This window comes from Pseudophryne corroboree, chromosome 6, assembly GCF_028390025.1.
Source record: "Pseudophryne corroboree isolate aPseCor3 chromosome 6, aPseCor3.hap2, whole genome shotgun sequence".
Lineage (NCBI taxonomy): Eukaryota > Metazoa > Chordata > Amphibia > Anura > Myobatrachidae > Pseudophryne > Pseudophryne corroboree.
In genome coordinates, this window is record NC_086449.1 from 388686200 (window position 1) to 388700833 (window position 14634).

General features: G+C 46.7%; 1 protein-coding gene across 1 annotated transcript in view; it reads right to left on the bottom strand.

Moving 5' to 3' along the window:
* Positions 1-1496: 1496 nt before the first annotated feature.
* The window catches only part of LOC134932399 (tubulin alpha-8 chain-like), a 53669-nt gene continuing 40531 nt past the window's right edge, over positions 1497-14634 (bottom strand). Inside the window, exon 4 of the mRNA XM_063926770.1 lies at positions 1497-2589. Coding sequence (XP_063782840.1) covers positions 1619-2589 — 971 coding nt within the window. The 3' untranslated portion in view covers positions 1497-1618. The remainder of the gene's footprint in view (positions 2590-14634) is intronic.

A 14634-nucleotide genomic window follows, 5' to 3' on the forward strand; every position in this document is an offset into this window, starting at 1 on the left:
AGTTCCACACAATTGTCGTTTCAAGTGCCTCAGTGTTAAATCACTGGTGGGCATCATAACCACAAGCGCCAGCATGGTGCGAACAGCAGTTATAGCCCAGGCATGCTGTCTGACTGATATGTCAGCAGCTCTTAACAGGCTCTCAAACCCCGTACACCCATCAATAACGGAGTGACCAGCATCCTTTATTACCAAGTTCATCCATTCACCATGTATTACCCTGGCCCCCCTACACATATGTCACACCGTGCTCTACAGAGGGGACAGGTTTCTCCGGTGCTGAGGTTTCTGGCACTTTTACTTTCACGTTCACTGACACGTCTGGCACTGTTGTTATCTATGTTACGTCACCGCTGTTTACATTGGACATTGGCGTCTCAGTTGCTATCGCAACGGACGCACTCACAATCACGTCACTATGCCGCGACCGGAAGTACAGCGGCTCAGTCGCGTCTCCGGCCGCACACCGTGCACTGGCGGGCTCTACTGGGATATAAGGTAAGTCTGCACACTCAGTCACTGTTACACACCTTGACAAAGGGGCATGTGAGCCCCGAAACGTCGGCTTCATGTAAACGATTTTGAATACACTCTTTACCATTTACAAAATCCTCGAGTGCCGCTGTTTCTTTCCGGAAGAGTGTGTGTATATATATATATATATATATATAGAAAGTATTAACATGCGGCACTCACAGCTTAGTAGAAACTGGTAAATAAACGGTTTCTACTAAGCTGTGAGTGCCGCATGTTACTACTTTCTATTTCATCCACACATGGCCGTGAGGGCACCGGGCGTGTATTAAGTATATATTGGAGTGCCGGACATTGCTTATATATATATATATATATATATATATATATATATATATATATATATATATATATTTTTATTTTTTTTTTTTATTTTTTTTTTTTTTAACTTTAAAGAAATAAGATCTGCAAAAATTGTCAAATTACAAATTCGCTATTAATAAAATAACCCCCCCCCCCCCCAGAAAAAGCATAAGAAAAAAAAAACCCTTGTCTTCATACTTGGTAAATTAAAATAGTACTCAAATCTAAAAACAAAAAAACAAAACATATAAGATGTAATCTAAACTAAAATACACAGCTAATTTTTACCCACCTTCCAATCTTTATCTTTTTGGCCTTCAAAGCAATCTTTTACCTTAGATAAAAACAAATGTGTGGATGCATTTATTTGGATAAAAATCAACTTACACGGAAAGGTTTGTGTGTTAGTTTTGTGAAAATGAACTATATTTTGTATAAATTGTAAGCTTGTAAGTAGGGCCTCTTACTTATTATCGGATCTTGTTTTATTATTGTGTTTGTGCCCAGTTGGTAAGCAATGGTAAAGTATGGTAGTGCTATACATGTAATGGTTTTAATTTAATACATATTAAAATAGTTTAACAAGTTGAAAGTGTTTTTTTGAGGACATACAAGTCAATTTATATTGTGTAACTACAAACAACAATACACTTTTGAAGCAGATTTTTAGTGTACATTTAATTTATTACTGAAATTTTTTCACAAAAGTATATTTAAATCACAACATTAGATGGGCTTCTGGCAAGAACACCAATTAAGCTTTACAACACTTTTATAAATATTACGAAAAGGACTCCTCTTCTTCAATATCATAAGATACTGCAGCCACCTCTTCATAATCCTTTTCTAGGGTTGCCATATATTCTCTTGCTTCAGTGAACTCCCCTTCCTCCATCCCCTCTCCCACATACCAGTGTACAAATGCTCTCTTGGAATACATTAAGTCAAATTTATGGTCCAGCCTGGCCCAGGATTCTGCTATAGCTGTAGTATTACTCAGCATACAGACAGCACGTTGAACTTTGGCTAAGTCCCCATCTGGGACCACAGCGGGCGGTTGGTGGTTAATACCCACCTTAAATCCGGTAGGACACCAATCAACAAATTGGATGGACTTTCTGGTTTTAATTACAGCTATTGCAGCATTGACATCTTTGGGCACCACATCACCTCTATATAACAAGCAGCAAGCCATGTATTTACCACGTCGAGGGTCACATTTCATCATTTGGTTACAGGGCTCAAAACAGGCACTAGTAATGTCCGAAACAGACATTTGCTCATGATAAGCTTTTTCTACAGATACAATTGGTGCATAGGTGACTACAGGAAAGTGTATTCTAGGATAAGGTACTAGATTAGTCTGGAATTCAATAAGGTCCACATTTAGTACTCCTTCAAACCTCAGAGAGGCAGTGATAGAAGACACTATCTGTCCTACAAGTCTGTTTAAGTGCACATAAAAGGGACGCTCAATATTCAAGTTATGCTGGCATATATCATAAATAGCTTCATTATCCATCATGAATGAACAATTGGAGTGGTCCATAGTTCTATGAACAGCTAGAATAGAATTATATGGTTCTACTACTGCACATGACATTCTTGGTGCAGGATAAACGCAGAACTCCAAAATTGATTTTTTCTGGTAGTCTGCCGCTACTTTTTCCATCAACAAGGAGCTAAACCCAGACCCTGTGCCACCGCCAAAACTATGGAAGATTAGAAAACCCTGGAGTCCTCCACATTGATCTGCCTGTTTATGGGAAAAGAAAAAAAAAAAAAAAAGGAGTAATTATTGCAGAAATCTCAGGAACAGCAAACTAGTATTGATTAAAAATATGCCTGTTCTGTCTACATATCTATTTTTAGCTGGATGGACAAATGCTTGAAGCGTGTGGAATAATATTCCTAGAACTACTGTAATTGCAATGAGGGATAATTTGGTTTCAGTTATGGAAGACATTCAATGAAAATCACAAATGAGAAATAACTATATCGTATACACTGTGCCGCTTCTAGCAGCGGGCTGGCTCCTATCCTGCTCCCTCCCATAGTACTCCGCTTGGGGGGCGGAGCTTAGCAGACTGAAGCGATTGCGTCACGACGAACCCCTTCATTGTATTAAACTTCCCCCCCAAGTGCAGTACTATGGCGGAAGGAGGGGGAGCAGGATAGCAGTGCTGGCGGGCAGGCGCCAGCACTGCTACACCCTTGGCAACAAGCATGACAGAGCCAGCGCATGAAGCCACTGGCAACGAGCATGACACCCAGCGCATGAAACCCCTGGCAACAAGTATTTAAAAGTAATTAGAAGCTTTACTGTAGGGCATAAATATCATGGGCATTGCCGTGTGTGGCATAATATGGTGCAGGAGGCATAATATGGTGCAAAGGGCATTACTGTGCGAGGCTTAATATGGTGTGTGAGGAAATGAGGTCTGTGACAATTAATATAGCTATGCCACATTTCCCATGTCAAATATGTACTTTTTTATACCCATATTCGTATACATTCAATTTGTTTGTTTATTCTCCATAACATGTCCATTGCTGCTCACCCAATATTGGGGGTAATTCAGAGTTGATCGCACCAGCAAATTTGTTAGCAGTTGGGCAAAACCATGTGCACTGCAGGGGGGGGGGGGGGGGGGGGCAGATATAACATTTGCAGGGAGAGTTAGCTTTGGGTGGGTTATTTTGTTTCTGTGCAGGGTAAATACTGGCTGCTTTATTTTTACACTGCAATTTAGATTTCAGTTTGAACACACCCCACCCAAATCTAAAGGGGGGTACACACGGAGAGATCCGTGCTTAAAATCTAAGCAATCTTGCTAGATTGCTTAGATTTTAAGCACGGATCTGCCGTGTGTATGCCCTCCAGCGATAGCGATGCGGCTATCGCCGATGCTAGATTGAGCCTGCATGCAGGCTCAATCTAGCGGGTCGCTCACTTCACCGTTGTGTGAAGTGAGCGGCCCCCCATCGGCTTTCCCCCTCGCTCAGCACATCGCGCTGTGCTGAGCGGGGTGAGAGATGTGTGCTGAGCGGTCTGTGTTAAGATCGCTCAGCACACATCTCTCCCGTGAGTACCCCCCTTAACTCTCTCTGCATATGTTACATCTGCCCCCTTGCAGTGCTCATGGTTTTGCCCAACTGCCAACAAATTTGCTGCTGCGATCAACTCTGAATTAAGCCCATTGTGTTTAAATCAATCTTAATATTGTTAATATATGCAATTGTGTTATTTTATCTGTTACCATTTAGATAATGTATTTATGTAAGACTTAGTTTCCTATTGTTTTCTTACACCACAGTGGACACTCAAAGAGCGAGTCATATAAGGTTGTCCAACAGTGAGCTGACCAGGCAGGGTGGCTCTCTGGCTGATGTAATCACCGTGATTAGAATATGTATTGTATTCCAATGCTTTAAGATCCAAGACAAAGAAGTCCAACACCCCCCCACCCCCCCACCCCCTGCAATATGAAGCTTCTGGGGGTATAAGTAGAGCTTCCCAGAGAGCAGAAGAGAGATTATCTGCTCCAATACTAAGTAGTAATGTTCGGTCAGGAGTTTGTGGTGGGAATTGGATTACAGAGGTGTGCTGAGCTGTTTATAACCCATTTTTTTCAAAAAACCACTGTTGGTTTTTTCATCTACCACCGTGCCTGAGTGATTTGGAACCCGGTATCTTCACATGGTGGAATGTTTATTTTTCTCCTGTGGTGGCAGAGGTCTGTTGGTGCAAAAACTGGGGTGTAAGGTAGTCTTTTCCCGCGAGGCGACGCCCATTTTAGCGAGGCCACGTCCCCTCGCCTTCGGCGTGTGCAAAAATAAGAATTTACTTACCGATAATTCTATTTCTCGTTGTCCGTAGTGGATGCTGGGGACTCCGTCAGGACCATGGGGAATAGCGGCTCCGCAGGAGACAGGGCACAAAAGTAAAAGCTTTAGGATCAGGTGGTGTGCACTGGCTCCTCCCCCTATGACCCTCCTCCAAGCCTCAGTTAGGATACTGTGCCCGGACGAGCGTACACAATAAGGAAGGATTTTGAATCCCGGGTAAGACTCATACCAGCCACACCAATCACACTGTACAACCTGTGATCTGAACCCAGTTAACAGCATGATAACAGTGGAGCCTCTGAAAAGATGGCTCACAACAATAATAACCCGATTTTTGTAACAATAATTATGTACAAGTATTGCAGACAATCCGCACTTGGGATGGGCGCCCAGCATCCACTACGGACTACGAGAAATAGAATTATCGGTAAGTAAATTCTTATTTTCTCTGACGTCCTAAGTGGATGCTGGGGACTCCGTCAGGACCATGGGGATTATACCAAAGCTCCCAAACGGGCGGGAGAGTGCGGATGACTCTGCAGCACCGAGTGAGAGAACTCCAGGTCCTCCTCAGCCAGAGTGTGCCCCTGACCAAGTAGCAGCTCGGCAAAGTTGTAAAGCCGAGACCCCTCGGGCAGCCGCCCAAGATGAGCCCACCTTCCTTGTGGAATGGGCATTTACATATTTTGGCTGTGGCAGGCCTGCCACAGAATGTGCAAGCTGAATTGTACTACACATCCAACTAGCAATCGTCTGCTTAGAAGCAAGAGCACCCAGTTTGTTGGGTGCATACAGGATAACAGCAAGTCAGTTTTCCTGACTCCAGCCGTCCTGGAAACCTATATTTTCAGGGCCCTGACAACATCTAGCAACTTGGAGTCCTCCAAGTCCCTAGTAGCCGCAGGTACCACAATAAGCTGGTTCAGGTGAAACGCTGACACCACCTTAGGGAGAAACTGGGGACGAGTCCGCAGCTCTGCCCTGTCCGAATGGACAATCAGATATGGGCTTTTGTGAGACAAAGCCGCCAATTCTGACACTCGCCTGGCCGAGGCCAGGGCCAACATCATGGTCACTTTCCATGTGAGATATTTCAAATCCACAGATTTGAGCGGTTTAAACCAATGTGATTTGAGGAATCCCAGAACTACGTTGAGATCCCACAGTGCCACTGGAGGCACAAAAGGGGGTTGTATATGCAGTACTCCCTTGACAAACTTCTGGACTTCAGGAACTGAAGCCAATTCTTTCTGGAAGAAAATCGACAGGGCCGAAATTTGAACCTTAATGGACCCCAATTTGAGGCCCATAGACACTCCTGTTTGCAGGAAATGCAGGAATCGACCGAGTTGAAATTTCTTCGTGGGGCCTTCCTGGCCTCACACCACGCAACATATTTTCGCCACATGTGGTGATAATGTTGTGCGGTCACCTCCTTCCTGGCTTTGACCAGGGTAGGAATGACCTCTTCCGGAATGCCTTTTTCCCTTAGGATCCGGCGTTCAACCGCCATGCCGTCAAACGCAGCCACGGTAAGTCTTGGAACAGACAGGGTACTTGCTGAAGCAAGTCCCTTCTTAGCGGCAGAGGCCATGAGTCCTCTGTGAGCATCTCTTGAAGCTCCGGGTACCAAGTCCTTCTTGGCCAATCCGGAGCCACGAGTATAGTTCTTACTCCTCTACGTCTTATAATTCTCAGTACCTTAGGTATGAGAAGCAGAGGAGGGAACACATACACCGACTGGTACACCCACGGTGTTACCAGAACGTCCACAGCTATTGCCTGAGGGTCTCTTGACCTGGCGCAATACTTGTCCAGTTTTTTGTTCAGGCGGGACGCCATCATGTCCACCTTTGGTCTTTCCCAACGGTTCACAATCATGTGGAAGACTTCCCGATGAAGTCCCCACTCTCCCGGGTGGAGGTCGTGCTGAGGAAGTCTGCTTCCCAGTTGTCCACTCCCGGAATGAACACTGCCGACAGTGCTATCACATGATTTTCCGCCCAGCGAAGAATCCTTTCAGTTTCTACCATTGCCCTCCTGCTTCTTGTGCCGCCCTGTGTTTACGTGGGCGACTGCCGTGATGTTGTCCCACTGGATCAATACCGGCTGACCTTGAAGCAGAGGTCTTGCTAAGCTTAGAGCATTGTAAATTGCTCTTAGCTCCAGTATATTTATGTGGAGAGAAGTTTCCAGACTTGATCACACTCCCTGGAAATTTTTTCCTTGTGTGACTGCTCCCCAGCCTTTCAGGCTGGCATCCGTGGTCACCAGGACCCAGTCCTGAATGCCGAATCTGTGGCCCTTTAGTAGATGAGCACTCTGCAGCCACCACAGAAGAGACACCCTTGTCCTTGGAGACAGGGTTATCCGCTGATGCATCTGAAGATGCGATCCGGACCATTTTTCCAGCAGATCCCACTGAAAAGTTCTTGCGTGAAATCTGCCGAATGGAATCGCTTCGTAAGAAGCCACCATTTTTCCCAGGACCCTTGTGCAATGATGCACTGACACTTTTCCTGGTTTTAGGAGGTTCCCGACTAGCTCGGATAACTCCCTGGCTTTCTCCTCCGGGAGAAACACCTTTTTCTGGACTGTGTCCAGAATCATCCCTAGGAACAGCAGACGTGTCGTCGGAGACAGCTGCGATTTTGGAATATTTAGAATCCACCCGTGCTGTCGTAGAACTACTTGAGATAGTGCTACTCCGACCTCCAACTGTTCTCTGGACCTTGCCCTTATCAGGAGATCGTCCAAGTAAGGGATAATTAAGACGCCTTTTCTTTGAAGAAGAATCATCGTTTCGGCCATTACCTTGGTAAAGACCCGGGGTGCCGTGGACAATACAAACGGCAGCGTCTGAAACTGATAGTGACAGTTTTGTACCACGAACCTGAGGTACCCTTGGTGAGAAGGGCAAATTGGGACATGGAGGTAAGCATCCTTGATGTCCAGGGACACCATATAGTCCCCTTCTTCCTGGTTCGCTATCACTGCTCTGAGTGACTCCATCTTGATGTGAACCTTTGTATGTAAGTGTTCAACTATTTCAGATTTAGAATAGGTCTCACCGAGCCGTCTGGCTTCAGTACCACAATATAGTGTGGAATAATACCCCTTTCCTTGTTGTAGGAGGGGTACTTTGATTTTCACCTGCTGGGAATACAGCTTGTGAATTGTTTCCAATACTGCCTCCCTGTCGGAGGGAGACGTTGGTAAAGCAGACTTCAGGAACCTGCGAGGGGGAGACGTCTCGAATTTCCAATCTGTACCCCTGGGATACTACTTGTAGGATCCAGGGGTCCACTTGCGAGTGAGCCCACTGCGCGCTGAAACTCTTGAGACGACCCCCCACCGCACCTGAGTCCGCTTGTACGGCCCCAGCGTCATGCTGAGGACTTGGCAAAAGCGGTGGAGGGCTTCTGTTCCTGGGAATGGGCTGCCTGCTGCAGTCTTCTTCCCTTTCCTCTATCCCTGGGCAGATATGACTGGCCTTTTGCCTGCTTGCCCTTATGGGGACGAAAGGACTGAGGCTGAAAAGACGGTGTCTTTTTCTGCTGAGATGTGACTTGGGGTAAAAAAGGTGGATTTTCCAGCTGTTGCCGTGGCCACCAGGTCCGATGGACCGACCCCAAATAACTCCTCCCCTTTATACGGCAATACTTCCATGTGCCGTTTGGAATCTGCATCACCTGACCACTGTCGTGTCCATAAACATCTTCTGGCAGATATGGACATCGCACTTACTCTTGATGCCAGAGTGCAAATATCCCTCTGTGCATCTCGCATATATAGAAATGCATCCTTTAAATGCTCTATAGTCAATAAAATACTGTCCCTGTCAAGGGTATCAATATTTTCAGTCAGGGAATCCGACCAAGCCACCCCAGCGCTGCACATCCAGGCTGAGGCGACCGCTGGTCGCAGTATAACACCAGTATGTGTGTATATACTTTTTAGGATATTTTCCAGCCTCCTATCAGCTGGCTCCTTGAGGGCGGCCGTATCTGGAGACGGTAACGCCACTTGTTTTGATAAGCGTGTGAGCGCCTTATCCACCCTAAGGGGTGTTTCCCAACGCGCCCTAACTTCTGGCGGGAAAGGGTATAACGCCAATAATTTTCTATCGGGGGAAACCCACGCATCATCACACACTTCATTTAATTTATCTGATTCAGGAAAAACTACAGGTAGTTTTTTCACACCCCACATAATACCCTCTTTTGTGGTACTTGTAGTATCAGAAATATGTAACACCTCCTTCATTGCCCTTAACATGTAACGTGTGGCCCAAATGGAAAATACGTTTGTTTCTTCACCGTCGACACTGGAGTCAGTGTCCGTGTCTGTGTCGACCGACTGAGGTAAATGGGCGTTTTAAAGCCCCTGACGGTGTTTGAGACGCCTGGACAGGTACTAATTGGTTTGCCGGCCGTCTCATGTCGTCAACCGACCTTGCAGCGTGTTGACATTATCACGTAATTCCCTAAATAAGCCATCCATTCCGGTGTCGACTCCCTAGAGAGTGACATCACCATTACAGGCAATTGCTCCGCCTCCTCACCAACATCGTCCTCATACATGTCGACACACACGTACCGACACACAGCACACACACAGGGAATGCTCTGATAGAGGACAGGACCCCACTAGCCCTTTGGGGAGACAGAGGGAGAGTTTGCCAGCACACACCAAAACGCTATATTATACAGGGACAACCTTATATAAGTGTTTTCCCTTATAGCATCTTAATATATAATAATATCGCCAAATAAGTGCCCCCCCTCTCTGTTTTAACCCTGTTTCTGTAGTGCAGTGCAGGGGAGAGCCTGGGAGCCTTCCTAGCAGCGGAGCTGTGTAGGAAAATGGCGCTGTGTGCTGAGGAGAATAGGCCCCGCCCCCTTTTCGGCGGGCTTCTTCTCCCGTTTTTCTGACAACCTGGCAGGGGTTAAATACATCCATATAGCCCCAGGGGCTATATGTGATGTATTTTTAGCCAGCATAGGTACTTTCATTGCTGCCCAGGGCGCCCCCCCAAGCGCCCTGCACCCTCAGTGACCGTTGGTGTGAAGTGTGCTGAGAGCAATGGCGCACAGCTGCAGTGCTGTGCGCTACCTCATGAAGACTGGGAAGTCTTCAGCCGCCGATTTCTGGACCTCTTCTCTCTTCAGCATCTGCAAGGGGGTCGGCGGCGCGGCTCCGGTGACCCATCCAGGCTGTACCTGTGATCGTCCCTCTGGAGCTAGTGTCCAGTAGCCTAAGAAGCCAATCCATCCTGCACGCAGGTGAGTTCACTTCTTCTCCCCTAAGTCCCTCGTTGCAGTGAGCCTGTTGCCAGCAGGACTCACTGAAAATAAAAAACCTAACAAAACTTTTACTCTAAGCGGCTCTTTAGGAGAGCCACCTAGATTGCACCCTTCTCGGCCGGGCACAAAAACCTAACTGAGGCTTGGAGGAGGGTCATAGGGGGAGGAGCCAGTGCACATCACCTGATCCTAAAGCTTTTACTTTTGTGCCCTGTCTCCTGCGGAGCCGCTATTCCCCATGGTCCTGACGGAGTCCCCAGCATCCACTTAGGACGTCAGAGAAATAGGGTTTTTTTTTTTTTTATATGTCTATGGGGAGGGGCGCATTTTTTTTTTTTTTTTTTTTTTTTTGCTGCTTGCACTGGGAGCCAAATTGTCTAGAAGCAACCCTGCGGATACACTTAAGTGTGGCAAGGATATATTCTAAAGAAAAATTTGTAATGAAGCAGCATTTATGTTTTGTGGGGGGGGGGGGGTTTGAAGGGGGTGGGGTACACACCACACAAAATGCACTTTTGGGTATCCTTACGCAAGAGTTTCCCAAGTCCAGTCCTCAAGCTCAGGGAAACAGTTTTTTCAGGTTCTCAGAGAATCACAAGTTAAGTAATACCTGTGGATCTTTCCTAATGTGTCAGTTATTTATGGAAATCATGCATCATTAAGGTTCCACAAGGGATTGAGTTGGGAGGAAACACTGCACTAAGACCTCAAGAAAACAATGTTCTTTATAGAGTACTGATCTCCATGTCTGGAATATGAATTGCCAAGAGGCCTAAGGATGGGTTCTACATAAAAATAGCATAATAAAAGGGAGTTCAGTATATTAGACTTAAGGCTTTCAAATGGTGGTCAAGTATCAAATGTATGTATGTGAGAACCTAGGTTAAAAGGACAGGTAGACAACAGCAGAAAGAAGCTGAACATTTCTTGCATGTTTGGGCTTAGGGGGTGATTCAGACCTAATCGCTGGGCTGCTAACTTTGCTGTCCTGCTTGCAGATAGTCGCCGCCCAAGGGGGGAGTGTAATTTTGCCGTGCAATTGTGCGATTACAGGTGTACGCCGAGGTGCAAAAATCCAGTGAGAGCCGGCTCTGCGCAGCCCAGGACTTACTCCTACAGTGCGATGAGAGCAGGCTGATCGGGCCGGAGCCAACGTCAGACCCCTCCCTGAAAATGCTTGGGCACGCCTGCATTTTTACGGACACTCTGAGAAAACGGTCAGTTACCACCGACGAACGGCCTCTTCCTGTCAATCACCTTGCGAATGCCCATGCAAATGAAATTTTTGCACCATCCTGTCGCTAAGGAGCGATGCCCATTGTTGGCCAACGCACATGTTCATTGAGGTGCAAACATATGCGCAGTCTATTGCTCGCTGTGTGAAAATGCACAGCAGCAATCAGGTCTGAATCAACCCTTAAAGTACTATAATAGAAAGTCAGGATGTGGTGCAAACGGTGTGAATAGCTTCCGCTAGACATGGCTGGCTCACCATAGGAAGGGTGACTTTAACAAGTTAATAAGCCTCAGCTGGGGACCACCGGTTTAAATCTCAAGGCTACACAGGGCCAGATTTGCCACTAGGCAACATAGGCACATGCCTATGGCTCGGCAGGTACCATGGGGCCTGTGGTCAGGCCCCTTGAAATCCGGCCCTGACCATCAGAGTAGAGATACAGAGAAAGCAGGTTAGGCAGTTTCAGGGGTGGATCAGGCAGACCACCAGGAAAGAGGTGCACAATACGCCACACATCAGCACCAATTATTAATGCAGTGAAAGGCAGCCTGTGCGGGCTCACTGTACTGCACACACACTGGCCGGCAGCCACACAGGCAACCTGGGTAAAGGAGGTGGGCAAGGAGTGCCTGCATATCAGCAGAGCCGGTCTTAGGCATAGGCAAACTAGGCAAATGCCTAGGGCATTTGGTATGCTTAGGGGCACCAGCAGCTTCTGCTGATTAAAATGATATGCGGCATGCCTATATTGTGTGTGTATTCCTGGAAATCACTGTAATGTAGCATTTCGTATGCAGATACAGCCGCAGTCACACACAGAATATAGGCATGCCGCATATCATTTTAATCAGCAGAAGCTGCTTGTGCATCCTTGCCACATAGTAATGCAAATAAGATGCATTTTCATAAACAAAAGGCGCCCGACGTTAGCAGAGCTGCCAGCTGACTCATGCCAGGCATCTCTTGCAGAACTAGCGGCGGTGCTAGGGGGCACCAGCCAAAATCTTGCCTAGGGCATCATATTGGTTAGGGCCGGCTCTGCATATCAGTGAGTAGGAGCGGCTGGCTGCAGTACTCATTAACCTCCCCCTTTCCCCCCACACTGCACTGATGCACTCTGAGGTGTCAGCTACAGTACATGCAGGCAGTGTGGAGGCCACCCCTTCTTCTCCTGGGGTCCTACCCTTGGCTTGCAGTCCCAGCCTGTAAATTATAAGAAGCCTAGCCCCTCTACACAGTGTTGGACTGTGGCATGTAGGGCCCACCGGGGGAATGCAGTGGTAGGGGCCCATGTTAGTGGTGTGGCCAGTCTGCACCTCATTTGTTTGACTAACCATTAGAGAGAGTGCAATGTCTGGGCATGATAATATAACAGATTCATAACAGCAATGCACTGTGGAAAATACTCCATAGTCCAGTATAAGGTAACATATGTATAATGTATAATTCAAGTACATAGCAGGGACGGATCTACACTTTTCTTTAGGGGGGGGGGGGGGGAGGCGGTTTACTGTTTAATCTTGACTCCTCCCTCTACAGTCCCAACTCCTCCCATCTGCAATCCTAACTCCTCCTCTCTTAATTCTGACTGAACTTTTTGAGTGAGACGGAGATAGAGCTTTGTGATTGTTCTATGTACATGTGACTGTGCTATGGGGTAATTGTATTTATTAACCCTAGTACCCACACACCAGCAAGGGGCAAATGCTCTGTAACCCTTGCTCTCCTGGCTCCTCTGTGCTGCTGTGGTATAAGCTGCAGCACATCGTTCTGCCTCAGGCTCTCCCCGGAGAGCTCTCTTCTGCTCCAAAGTGTGGGGGGGGGGGGGCGGTCACCCTCTTCACCCCCCCCCCCCCCCCATAGATCCGGCCCAGGTACATAGTCTGGAACCTGATCCTTAGAGCAGGAGGCGGGCCCCCAGGCAGTGGGGCCCACCGGTGGTTTCCCCTGTAGCCCTATGGGCCAGTCCAAGCCTGCCTCTACAGACTACATGACCTACAGATTGTGATGCTTCTGCTGAGCCTTTTCATGGTGAGAATATGATTTGGGGGGCGTGGTGAAGTAGTGGCATAAAAGTATATGGTGACATTGACGGGCGGCATATTGGGCACACTGATGGGCGGCATTTTACTATCTGTTGTTCCCAAGGATTGGTCAAAAGCATCTAGGTGAGGTTTAATGCAGATAGCTCGGAACATTGTTTTGTACTACATACATTATTTGCATTTAAAAAGTTGAATACAAAAAGGAGGAAAATTACAAATACTGTGAGGCATGAATCAGTAATGAAAATACAGTGCTATACTGTAGATAGTTTGAGGGAGGGACCCCAAATCCAGTATCTTGCCTAGTGCCCCATGAGTTCTAAATCTGGCTTGGAGACCACATACTGTAGCTGAAATCTTGGCGCTGCACACAAATAACTGGCTATTACATTTGGATCAGTGTGATATTAATTAGTATTGAACTAAACCCTGCATTTTCTCCAGAGGCCCAGTGTCAGACTGGGACATGAAGGGCCCACCAGGGTGATGTAGTGGTAGGGGCCCATTTGTAGGGGTGTGTCCAGAGAAGGTGTGGCCATCCACTACAGAGGTTTGGCTAAATATTAGAGAATACAGGGCTGAGCTCCATCATAAACATATTATGAAGTAAATACTGCTAGTGTATGCATAATAATGTACCACATTAATAACAGGAATGCGCTGTAGAGAATACACCACAGTCCTGTGCAGTATAATGCACAGTCTGGAACCTGATCACTAGAGGAGGTGGTGGGCCCTCAGGTAGTGGGGCCCACCGGGGGGGGCATCCCCTGCACCCCAGTCCGACCCTGCAATGGCCACACACATAGATTCAAGCATCAAAGCCTGCCATATACACTTTGTAATTTAGGCACAATTTCTAGTATTTTACACCAACAGCCTGAAAACAAAGAGGCCACTATTTTGTGTTCTCTTTCTAACCTTAGAATGCATATTGGTTGCTTCTCGTGGAAGACATAAGTTAAGTAGCCCTCCTTAGTGACCTTATAAATAGGCATTAATTTTAGCCATCAAATTAAAATAGCTTGTTTTCTCCTGTTAAGGAGGAGGCCTTTATGCATCTTCCTCTTACAGTACCTCAACATGCCACCCTTCTACCAATTCACTCCAAAACTTGCCCATATCTAGCTCACGTCTTCAATTGGTCGCTGCCCACTGGCGCTTTCCCTTCAGCTTTCATTCATGTGCTCATGTCCTGACCTTATTTCTTTCCAACTATTGTTACATTTCTCATTTCCCCTTGTTCTAAAATAGTTAAAAGGCTTGTGCACAACTGAGGCTTTAACCATTTGTACTCCATGAAGACTGCCCTCACTAATGTAACCAATGATCTGCACAGAGCTAAACCATGGGTCTCTTT